The sequence below is a fragment of the Hemiscyllium ocellatum genome, chromosome 22 (genome assembly GCF_020745735.1).
Source record: "Hemiscyllium ocellatum isolate sHemOce1 chromosome 22, sHemOce1.pat.X.cur, whole genome shotgun sequence".
NCBI lineage: Eukaryota > Metazoa > Chordata > Chondrichthyes > Orectolobiformes > Hemiscylliidae > Hemiscyllium > Hemiscyllium ocellatum.
Window position 1 is genome coordinate 51,480,965 of NC_083422.1, and position 12,954 is coordinate 51,493,918.

At 44.1% G+C, this 12,954-nt stretch overlaps 1 protein-coding gene across 1 annotated transcript in view; it reads right to left on the reverse strand.

Moving 5' to 3' along the window:
- Nucleotides 1-5,726: 5,726 nt before the first annotated feature.
- zgc:171482 (zinc finger protein) overlaps nt 5,727-12,954 on the reverse strand; it is a 287,436-nt gene continuing 280,208 nt past the window's right edge. The window contains exon 7 of the mRNA XM_060842492.1: nt 5,727-5,827. Within this exon, the coding sequence (XP_060698475.1) occupies nt 5,727-5,827 (101 nt within the window). The remainder of the gene's footprint in view (nt 5,828-12,954) is intronic.

The window sequence follows — 12,954 nt, forward strand, 5'->3', positions numbered from 1 at the left end:
CCTGAAGTGTCAACTCTCCTGCTCCTCGGATGCTGCCTGGCCTGCTGTGCTTTTTCACCACCACAGCTTTTGACTCTGATCTCCAACATCTGCAGCCCTCAGTAACTCCTTGTTAATTAGAATATCCAGGCCCAGACAGTGCTTAGTACTGGTACTGTACCAAAGGTGAGATATACTACATCATAACAGAAATCCCTGACTCCCTCAATTGTATTCCAGTCTGCACTCAAACTTGTTATTCTTTATATAAACCCCCTGAACCCCTCAATTAGATTCCAATCTGTAATTCACTCCTGAGTTTCTGTTATTCTATGCATAAGCCACCCTGAACCCCTCAATTAGATTACAGTCTATAACTCACTCCCAGGTAACTGCTATCCTCTATATAAACCACCTTGAACTTCTTAACTAGATTCCAGTCTGTAACCCACTCCTGGGTACCTGTTTTTCTATACATAAAGCCCACCTCCGAACCATTTGATTTGGTTCCAGTCTGTAACCTACACCCAGATATCTGTTATTCTATATGTAAACCTTCCCGAATTCCTCAATTAGATTCCAGATATCTGTTATTCTGAATATAGACCATCCTGAACCCCTCGATTAAATTCCAGTCTGTAAGTCACTCTCGGGTATCTGTTATTTTGTTTATAGACCTTCCCAAACCCCTCAATTAGATTCCTGTCTGTAACTCACTCTCGGATATCTGTTATTCTGTATATAGCCCATCCTGAACCCCTCGATTAGATTCCAGTCTGTAACTCATTCCCAGTGTCTGTTATTCTGTATATAGCCCATCCCGAACCCCTCGATTAGATTCCAGTCTGTAACTCACTCTCTGGTATCTGCTATTCTGTATGTAACTCCTCAACATTGACTCCAAACCCCATGAAGCTTCAAGGCTTCACTTAAACATAGGGAATGAAACCTCCTCCTGATTACCACACACCGTCTTCCAGCAGCTGATGAATCAGTACTCGTCTACGTTGAACAACTTTTGGAGAAAGCACTGAGGATGGCAAGGGTGCACAATGTATTCTGGGCGGGGGATTACAATGTTCAACTGGATGTGGCAGGAATGTGGAGCCTAGATCTGATCTGTTGGTGTTGGTAGCTCTGTCTATCACTTGTTGCTTATGCAATTTCAATTTCAAAGAATGGCTCAGCAGCAGTAGACTGATCGAGCTGGTCAGGTCCTAAAGGATGTAGCTGCTAGACTGGGTCTGCTGCAGGTGGAGAGGGAACCAACAAGAGGGAAAACCATTCTTGATCTCATCCTTACCAATCTGCCGGCTGCAGATGCAACTGTCCAGGACAGTATCAGAAAGAGTGAACACTGCACATCCTTGTAGAGACAAAGTCCTTCCTTCACATTGAGAATAAACTCCATCATGTTGTGTGGCACTATCGCCGTGCTAAATGGGACAGATGTCAAAGAAATCTAGCAACTCAAGACTGGACATCAATGAGGCACTATGGATCATCAACAGCAGCAGCATTGTACTTCAGCACAATCTCTAACCGTATGTCCCAGCATATTCCCCAATCAACTAGTACCATTAAGCCAGGGGATCAACCCTGGTTCAATGGAGAGTGCAGGAGGGCATGGCAGGAGCAGCACCAGGCATATCAGAAGATGAGGTGTCAACCTGGTGAAGCCACCAAACAGAACCACCTCCATGCCAAACAATATAAGCCAACAAGTGATAGACAGAGCTAAGTGATCCCACAACCAACAGAGTTCTATAGTCCTGCCACATCCAGTTGTGAATGGTGGTGAACATTTAAGCGACTCACTGGAGAAGGAGGCTCCACAAATATCCCCATCCTCAATGATGTACCTATCAGGCAGGAAAGAAATGGTAGTGTGAGGGAGCCTTGGTTGACGAGGGAGGTTGAATGTCTAGTAAAGAGGAAGAAGGAGGCTTACATAAGGTTGAGGAAACAGGGTTCAGACAGAGCAGTGGAGGGATACAGGATAGCCAGAAGGGACCTGAAGAAAGGGATTAGGAGAGCTAAGAGAGGCCATGAAAAATCCTTGGCGGATAGGATCAAGGATAACCCCAAGGCATTTTATGCATATGTGAGAAACATGAGAATGACGAGAACGAGGGTAGGTCCGATCAAGGACAGTAATGGGAGATTGTGTATTGAGTCGGAAGAGATAGGAGAGGTCTTGAACAAGTACTTTTCTTCAGTATTTACGAATGAGACGGACCGTATTGTTGAAGAGGAGAGTGTGAAACGGACTGGTAAGCTAGAAGAGATACTTGTTAGGAAGGAAGATGTGTTGGACATTTTGAACAACTTGAGGATAGACAAGTCCCCCGGGCCTGATGGGATATATCCTAGGATTATGTGGGAAGCAAGAGAGGAAATTGCAGTACCGTTGGCAATGATCTTTTCGTCTTCACTGTCAACGGGGGTGGTACCTGAGGACTGGAGAGTAGCGAATGTTGTGCCCCTGTTCAAAAAAGGGAATAGGGATAACCCCAGGAATTACAGGCCAGTTAGTCTTACTTCTGTGGTAGGCAAAGTAATGGAAAGGGTACTGAGGGATAGGATTTATGAGTATCTGGAAAGACACTGCTTGAGTAGGGACAGCCAGCACGGATTTGTGAAGGGTAGGTCTTGCCTTACAAGTCTTATTGAATTCTTTGAGGAGGTGACCAAGCATGTGGATGAGGGTAGAGCAGTGGATGTAGTGTACATGGATTTTAGTAAGGCATTTGATAAGGTTCCCCATGGTAGGCTTATGCGGAAAGTCAGGAGGCATGGGATAGAGGGAAACTTGGCCAATTGGATAGAGAACTGGCTAACCGGTCGAAGTCAGAGAGTGGTGGTAGATGGTAAATATTCAGCCTGGAGCCCAGTTACAAGTGGAGTTCCGCAGGGATCAGTTCTGGGTCCTCTGCTGTTTGTAATTTTTATGAATGACTTGGATGAGGGAGTCGAAGGGTGAGTCAGTAAATTTGCAGATGATACGAAGATTGGTGGAGTTGTGGACAGTGAGGAGGGCTGTTGTCGTTTGCAAAGGGACTTAGATATGATGCAGAGCTGGGCTGAGGAATGGCAGATGGAGTTCAACCCTGCCAAGTGTGAGGTTGTCCATTTTGGAAGAACAAATAATGCGGAATACAAGGTTAACGGTAGAGTTCTTAGTCAGGTGGAGGAGCAGAGGGATCTTGGGGTCTATGTACATAGATCTTTGAAAGTTGCCACTCAGGTGGATAGAGCTTGTAAGAAGGCCTATGGCGTATTAGCGTTCATTAGCAGAGGGATTGAATTCAAGAGTCGTGAAGTGATGTTGCAGTTGTACAGGACTTTGGTTAGGCCACATTTGGAGTACTGTGTGCAGTTCTGGTCGCCTCACTTTAGGAAAGATGTGGAAGCTTTGGAGAGGGTGCAGAGAAGGTTTACCAGGGTGTTGCCTGGAATGGAGAATAGGTTGTACGAGGATAGGTTGAGAGTTCTCGGCCTTTTCTCATTGGAACGGCGAAGGATGAGGGGTGACTTGATAGAGGTTTATAAGATGATCAGAGGAATAGATAGAGTAGACAGTCAGAAACTTTTTCCCCGGGTACAGCAGAGTGTTACAAGGGGACATAAATTTAAGGTGAAGGGTGGTAGGTATAGGGGAGATGTCAGGGGTGGGTTCTTTACCCAGAGAATGGTGGGGGCATGGAATGCGCTGCCCGTGGGAGTGGTAGAGTCAGAATCATTGGCGACCTTTAAGCGGCAATTGGATAGGTACATGGATGGGTGCTTAATCTAGGATAGATGTTCGGCACAACATCGTGGGCCGAAGGGCCTGTTCTGTGCTGTATTGTTCTATGTTCTATGTTCTATGATGGAAGAGCCCAACACATTAGCATTCACACCAATCCTCAGCCAGAAGTGCTGAATCAATGATCCACCACAGTTTCCTCCAGTGGTTGCCTGCATCACAGATACCAGTCTTCAGCCAATATGATTCACTCCACGTGATATCAAGAAACAGTTGGAGGCACAGCATACTGTGAAGGCTATGAGCACTGATAACATTCTGACAATAGTACTGAAGACCTGTGCTCCAGACTTTCTGCTCCCCTAGCCAAGCTGTTCCAGTGCTGTTACGACACTGCCAGTGTGGAAAATTGCCCAGGTATGTCTTGTACACAAAAAGCAGGACAAATCCAACCCGGCCAAGTACTGCCCCACCAGTCTACTCTCAATCATCAGTAAAGTGATGGAAATTGTCATCAACAGTGCTATCAAGCAGCATCTGCTCAGCAATACCCTGTTTCGTGATGCCCAGTTTGGGTTCTGCCAGGGCCACTCAGCTCCTGACGTCATCACAGCCTTGGTTCAAGCATGGACGAAAGGGCTGATTTCCAGAGGGGAGGGGAGAGTGGCAGCCCTTGACATCAAAGCCACATTTGACCAAGTGTGTAATCAAGATGACCTAGTAAAACCGGAATCAACAGATATCAGCTGATTGGAGTCACACCTAGCAAATGGTTGTGGTTGTTGGAGGTCAGTCATCTCAGCTCCAGAACATCTCTGCAGGAGTTCCTCAGGGTCATGTCCTAGGCTGAACCATCTTCAGCTGCTTCATCAATTACCTTTCCTCCATTATAAGGTCAGAAATGGAGATGTTTACCAGTGATTGCACAATTTTAGCACCATTCACAAATCCTCAGATACTGAAGCAGTCAATATTCAAATGCAACAAGACATTGACAAAACCCAGGCTCAGGCTGACAAGTGGCAAATAACAACTTTAGCACAAAAATGTTAGGTAATGACCATCTCTACTAGAGACAATCTACCAGCCACCCCTTAACATTCAATGGTGTTACCATCACTGAATCACTCGTTATCAACATCCTGGGAGTTACCATTGACCAGAAACTCAACTGGACTCGCCACATAAACACAGTGGCTACAAGAGCAGGTCACAGGCTAGGAATACTACAGCATATAACTTACCTCCTGATTCCCCAGAGTTTATCCACCATCTACACAAGTCAGGAGTGTGATGGAATATTCCCCACTTGCCTGGATGGGTGCGGCTTCAACAACTTTCAAGAAGCTTGAAATTATCCAGGATAAAGCAGCCCATTTGATTGGCACCTTATCCACAAGCATCTACCCTTCCATCACCGATGCTCAGTAGCAGCAGTGTGTACTATCTTGAAGATGCATTGCACAAATTCACCAAAGATCCTTAGACAGCATCTTCCAAACCCATGACCCATTTCCATCTAGAAGGACAAGGGCAGCAGATACATGGGATCACCATCATCCTCAAGCATCCCTACAAGTCACTCCCCATCCTGACTTGGAAATATATCGCTGTTCCTTCACTGTCGCTGGGTCAAGGTCCTGGAACAACTAAGTGCATTGTAGGCCTTGATATCACACACAGAATGCAGCCGTTGAAGAAGGAAGCTCACACCACCTTCTCAAGGGCAAGTAGGGATGGGCAATAAATGCTGGCCCAGCTAGCTACGCGCATGTTCCATGAGTGAATAAAAAAATCTAAATTAGATTCCAGTCTGTAACTCACTCCCAGGATCTATTATTCTATATTTAAACCTGCAAATCCCTTGATTATATTCCAGCCAATAACACTCTCATGGCTATCTGTTATTCTATAGTGCCTTTTGGGGAAGCAGTATTTTCAGTTCCAATGAGATCTGATGCTCTGCTATTTCATCGACAAGCTGTTTAAAATGATTTGCTTACTTGCTCTGATGCTTGGAGCCCTGTAGGTGAGCGTGAAACTGTTCCACCGAGTTCAGGATCACATTACAGATGTTGCAGGTGTAGCTGCTTTTCAAAGCTGTTGAAGAAAAAGACAGAAAAATTGTAAGGACCGAGTCTCTCGGTTCACTGAGTCGGGTGTATGCCTGAATCCCCAGACTGTGGTTAAATTCCACTGGCCTTTCCTCCCAATTCCCATCTCTCTGACATTCTCAGTTCCTGTACAATTTGACTGAGTGCCTGGTCCCAGGCTCGCACTTCCCCAGCCCTGCACATGAAAATAACTGGGTCAAAGGCCACTCCAGGCAATCAGACCAACCCAAGAATGGAGCTCCAGCTCTGAGTTCCAGTTTGACATGCAGAACGATACTTGCATTTGAGGGGTTGTGAATGACTCCTCATAGAGACAGTGGGAATGTAAGGACGTAGACAGAAGCTGGCAAAAAAAAAATTCTTCCAGTACTTCACAATGTTTTCCAAGGGCAGAGTGTGAATGGATTAATATGGCAGCCTTGTAATCAGTCAATGAATCCTTCTGCTACTTCACACTGTTTTTCAGGGGAACACCAACAGCTTCTTTAACTGATTGCCACTTGATATGCTTCTCTTCGCAAAACACCCTGGGAGATTTACTTTGTTCAAGATCAATGTAGGTTATTGCTGCACCTCACTGGCATCAATCCCTGTAGGAGTGGCCCAGCTACAACATATCTTGGCTTCCATTCTCACGCTCCCTGTGAGTAAGGGATCCGATCCATCTCTAGATGTTCATTCCCCCCCACCGACCTCACCCATCACATCCCCAACCAATTCCACTCAACTGAGTTTGAGGGTCAAATGCGTGCCTCAAGCACAAACTGGGCTGCAGGCTTTTAAAAATCAAGCCAACATTACATCGATGATACATAGAGCATACGAAATAAGAAAAGGTGCAGTCTATTCAGCCCCTTGACTGTGCGCCTCCATTCAATAAAACTATGGCTGCTCCAAATGTATTTCAAATTCCACTTCCCCATCTATCCCTGAAAACCCTTGATTCCCTTTCCTAACAAGAATCTATTCACCTCTGACTTTAAAATAATCAATGATCTTCCAAGGCAGAGAGTTCCCTCTGAGAGAAAATCTCATCTATCTCTTAAAAAGGTGACGTCTAATTTTACATAATCAACGCTCTCTAGCTCTGGACACCCCATCTCCCCCACTGTGAGATTGTAATATTTTGGAGCACTCTGTAGCTATTATTTTTGGGGTTTGCGATGAATTTGTGCTTTGATGTGGCTGCCCTCCAACCCAAGGGAGGCTTGGTCCATAATTAAGCCATATGAAAGTGAAAAAAAAGTGGAGAAAAATTCGAAAACAAGAACGGTATGTTAAATTTATACAGAGCCATGTTAGACTGCTCCTTCTTTTGTTGTGTGGTTTTTGTTTCGCTCATATCATACGTTTATATTCCAGACAGACTCATGAGATCAAGAACTTCCTTCAGACTTGGGCTTCTTTATGACACTGCTTATTACACATTAAGACAAAATACTATATGGATGGTTCTCAAGCTCTATCTTACTGTCACAGTATTGGAAGATTATTCCATGAACTCTACTGTCTCATACTGTCAATCTATTCCACGTGCTCCCCTGAGTGTGATTTTAATGTTAGACTTCAGGCTTCACCCTAGCTCTCCATGTGTTTCTCTCTTCTGTCTTAACTTCTCCCATGCTATGTTATTTATGCCCAGTGAGGAGCAGCTCAGTAGCACCATCGCAATGTTGCTCCAGGGTCCTGCAGACCTTATACAACATGCTTCATATCTCAGAAAGATGTCGGAATATGGGAGGAAAGAATTAAAGCAAAATTATGCGATTAAATCCATCAGAACATTTAGCAGGCTGAGACTTATTTTTTAGTGATAATGATTTTTAAAATTATGAATGAGTTTTTACAGAGTGGACAAGGGCAAGATTCTTCCTCATCTCGAGGAGAACAGAACTAGCAGCCACAGATACTAATAAAAACATTTGCCATCAGTGAAGGACAGAAAGAGCCAGATGTTGTTGGAGTTCACGCTCAGTGACTCTACCCAGTGGGTACCAGCACCAGAGTGACCACAAAGGTTCTGGATCAGATCACCCTCTGTGTAGAACTGTTTTATCTCTGATAGCACAGCAATTGCCTCTTAGACTAATCTCATTGATATTGAGTCACAAGGGTGAGTGGAAACCATTGCTCATGCACCTACTGCAAGTGGCCCTGTGTGGCAGGACATCAAACAGGGCTCCAGTATAACAATGAACACAGAGGACGAGCTGACACTCATTGTCAAGACTCATGTGGCAGCACTGACCTAGGGCAAGTAATGACCTAATGGAATTATCGCTAGACAGTGAGGAGAATCCCCCTCATTCCAGATGATGAGCTCACACTCAAAACGTTGACTTTCCTGTTCCTCGGATACTGCCTGACTGGCTGTGCTTTTCCAGCACCACACCTTTCGACTATTAATCCAGTGACCTAGGTAATGTTCTGGGGATCTGGGTTCAAAGCCTGTCCTGGCAGGCAGTGACAGCTAATTCAATAATCTGGAATTACTGATGTCCTTGAGGGAAGGAAAGCTGCTGTCCTTACCTGTCTGGTCTACACGTGACTCCAGACCCACAGCAACACAGTTGACTCTTAACTGCTGCCTCTGGGAAATTAGGGTTGGTCCATCCAGTGATGGATGGATTTTCTCTCCCTACGTCACCTTGATATATTGGGAGGTGTGTGTGTGTGTGTGTGTGTGTGTGTGTGTGTGTGTGTGTGTGTGTGTGTGTGTGTGTGTGTGTGTGTGTGTGTGTGTCACTGTATGATTAATACTGAATAATTAGTCATTCAGTACATGGATGCAAACAGCAGCCTGTTATACAGTAGCAACCAGACCCACAATCAGGAAATTACAGTTGTCGTTTTCTCGTGATTGGTGGAGATGAGGAAAGACCTTTGATCCCCCTAATCTCATCCTTCCAGAATACAAAACCAGTCCTGTCCAATTAAAGCACTTGCCACTGCGATAACTGTGTCCAGTCTCCTAGCCTTGAACAGCCAGCTCCAGTTATAAAATCACAGGGCATTTCACAGATTGAGTAAGACTATTTTTTGCCATGACAAGGTCATACGACATTCATCCCATTATTAAATGAGAGAAAGACATTACACAATCTCGAATCTCACAGCTTGGAAAATGCTCTCTGGCAGCGTTTATGCTTCAGACAAAACTGCTACCACTTCACTTCATCTCATCCTATCAATATATTCTTCTATTCCTTTCTTGCTCCTGTGTTATTTAGTTTCCCCTTAAATGCATCTGCTAAACTCCTGCCCACACTCTCTCGTAATAATTCCACATTCCAACAACTCTCTTAGTGAAAAGGCTTCTCCTGTTGTGCAAATTGAATTGAATCGAATTGAATTAGCTTTATTGTCACATGTACTCAAATCAATACAATGAAAAGTTTACAGGGCCATTCGAGATACAAAGGTACCGAGGTACAGATGCTTAAGAACAAATCCTTCGGAAAGGAAGTAGAAAAATAAAGAAATATAAAGTCCAGCAATAATTTAGCAAAATAGAGAAATAAAATGTTCAGAAGAATTAGCTTTCCAACCCAGTCCATGCCAGGACCTGGCCTCTAGTAACTGAAAAGTGACCTTCACCATCTGTCAAATTTATTAGTATCTGTATCCATAGAATCATACAGTCATACAGCATGGAAACAGACCCTTCAGTTCAACTAGTCCACGCTGACCCTAATCCCAAACTAAACTAGTCCTACTTGCACATGGTCCATATTTCTCTAATTTTTTCCGATTCAAGTACCTATCCAGATGTATTTTAAATGTTGTAACTGTACCTGCATCTCCCACTTCCTCTGGCAGTTCATTTCACATATGAACCATCCTCTCTGTGAAAACAATGTTGCTTAGGCCCCTTTTAAATCTTTCCCCTCTCACCTTAAAATTATGCCCTCTAGTTTTGAACACACCCACCTTAGGGAAAAGATCTTTGCTTACCATCTTATCTATGTCCCTCATGATTTTATAAACTTCTAGAAGGTCACCCTTTAACCTTCGACATTCTGGTGAAAAAAGTCCCAGCTTTCCCAGACTGTGTTTATATATGTCTCAAACCCTCCAGTCCTGGCAGTATCCTAGTAAATCTTTTCTGAACCCTCTCAAACTTAATAATATCCTTCCTAGAGCAGGGCCACCAGAACTGTACACAACAGTCCAAAAATAGCCTCACCAACGTCCTGTACAACCTCAACATGACACCCCCAACTCCTGTATGCAATGGTCTGAGCAATGAAGACAAGTGTGCTAAATGCTTTCTTAATCATCCTGTCTACCTGTGATGCAACTATCAAAGAACAATGTATCTTAACCACTATGTCTCTCTGCTTGACAACACTGTCCAGGGCCCTACCCTTAACTGTATAAGTCCTGCTCTTGTTTGGTTTACTATAATCATTTCTCAGATGCAGAATGATTCAGAAATAATGTTCTAGCGTACAGGACTTACCAGCAGCTTTGAGGCGTTTTTTTCTTACTCATTCACAGGATGAGGGTGATGTTGGCTGGGCCAACATTTATTGCCCAGGCCAACATTTATTGCCCAGAGGGCAGTTAAGAGTCACCCACATTGCAATGAGTTAGGAGTCACATGTAGGTCAAAACAGGTAACGATAACAGTTTCCTTCCCTAAAGGATATTAGTAAACCAGATGGGTTTTTATAGTCAACATTAGACACTTAACTCCAGAATTTTATTGAATTCAAATTCATGGGTGGCACGGTGGCACAGTGGTTAGCACTGCTGCCTCACAGCGCCTGAGACCTGGGTTCAATTCCTGACTCAGGCGACTGACTGTGTGGAGCTAAACTGCCCGTAGTGTTAGGTAAGGGGTAAATGTAGGGGTATGGGTGGGTTGCGCTTCGGTGGGTCGGTGTGGACTTGTTGGGCCGAAGGGCCTGTTTCCACACTGTAAGTCAAATCTAAAAAAAATTCCACCATCTGCCATGGCAGGATTTGAACCCAGGTCCCCAGAACATTACCTGGGTTGCTGGATTAATAGTCTAGTGATAATACCACTAGGCCATGAAGTCCTCTAATGCTTGGAACCTATATATCACTGATAAGGCCAACATTTATTGCCCACCCTAACTGCTCTTGAGAATGTTATGGCGGGCCTTATTTTTAAATCATGGCAGCCGCAGTGTAGATACACAAACAGTGCTTTTATTCTGTCGTGGTTTGATACAACTGAGAGGATGGTTGGCCATTTTAGAGGACAGTTCGCAGTCAGTCACACTGCTGTCAGTCTGGAGTCAAGTGTAGGTCAGATCAAGTAAAGACAGCCAATTTCCTCCTCTGAAGATAATTAGCTGTAGGTAGGCAGTAAATATGGAGTGCTTAAAATCAAGAATGCTCAGAAGGCCAGAACGGGAGGAGAGCAGAGATTTGGGGATTGCCATTGAGCTGAGTTAAGCACTCAGGACTGTGGAATGGGATCAGAATTTGTCCGTCTCATTCAATAATGTAATATAATCCAGGCTATGGTGGAAAGGACTGGCAGTGACTTTGCTGTATCCGTAAATACAACAAACATTTAATTAGAACCGCAAGTTCAAAAGTCCAGTGATTGAAAAGGATACAGTCACTAACTGACAGACACATTATTGCTTGACAGAAACTAAATATCCTTCATTTTTATCTCAACAACAGTAGAGCTGGTAATTTTAACCCAGGCTTTAATAGCCTGAGATAAAATAGTGTAATGTATTCTATCTGCACTTTGCATGACTCTGAAGCAAAACCCCCTGCTAAGAGCCATTGAATGTGGTAATGAGGACTGGACATCAGATACACAGCACTGGGTTACTTAATGAACTGTGACAGAAAACAAACTCACACGGACCAGGGCTTGGACCAGTCAGTTCAAACAATGCTTCAAATCTTATCAATTCATGGAAAGTCCTGGAATATGAACATAGAAAGAGGCCATTCAGCCCATCATTCCTGTGAGAGAGTCATCCACTACCTTTAGACCGACCCAATTCTTTTCTGGAGGTTTCTGTTGAATGTGCTCCTCTTATTGTTTCAGATTACAACAACTCACTGTGCAAACAAAATTCTCCCTATACTGGTTCTTTTTCTTCCAACCCTCGGACACTTACCCTTCTGCCAATGGGAACAGTTTCTCCTTGTTTATATCATCTAGTCTTTTGAACACTTCCATCAAATTGAAATACTTTATTCCTATAAATGAAGTGTGTCAGCCTTCTACCATTCTAGAAAAAACCCACTGACCCCTCTCCTTCCCAAGGTGTAGTGGTCAGAATCATAGAGTTCCAATGGTGTGCAAGCAGGTCATTCAGCCCATACTGACCCTCTGATCAGCATTCCAACCAGATCCAACCCCTCCACCCTATAAGCCCACATTTCCCATGGCCAATCCTCCTAACCGAGACATCTTTGCATCGTGGGAGGAAACCCACATGGGCACAGGGAGAACATGCAAACTCCACGCAGACAGTCACTCAAGAGTGGGATAACCCAGATCCTTGGCACTATGAGGTAGTTGTGCTAACCACGGAGCCGCCTGGTGAGAATAGGCTGAGGCTAAACACACTGTAAAGGTTCACTACAGCCAAATCAAGTGAAAGACATCAAATACACTCAGCCAATTTGGTACAGTTGGTACAACATCCACAAACACCCATCAGCAAAGATTTTGTTTATTCTAAACCATCAGATTAGCCGAGGCTATGGCTTCCCTCCCTTCACTTGGCCACTTTTCCTTGTTTGCTACTCCCTGCCTTAGTCCTAAACTTATACCTTTTCCTAATTTTTTTCCCTATCTCCCGTCATATCCTCTCTGAGCTCATCTTGTCCGGGAGGACCAGTTCATAGTCACTCAATCCTACTCTGCTAAACTGCTAACCATCTTTCAGAGCCCCACATGAGCTGACATTGTTGATGGTTCTCTGTCTTCAGGTAAGTCTCCAATAAATCTACTGTCATTACATCTCTTCTCAAAAAAAAATACAATCCTTGACCTGATCCATTTTGCAAATGATTTGCTCCATTTCCAAACTCCGTGAACATAGTGTCACCTCCCAAATCCATTTCCATCTTTCTCCAGGACTCCATGTTTCAATCCCTTGATCGAGT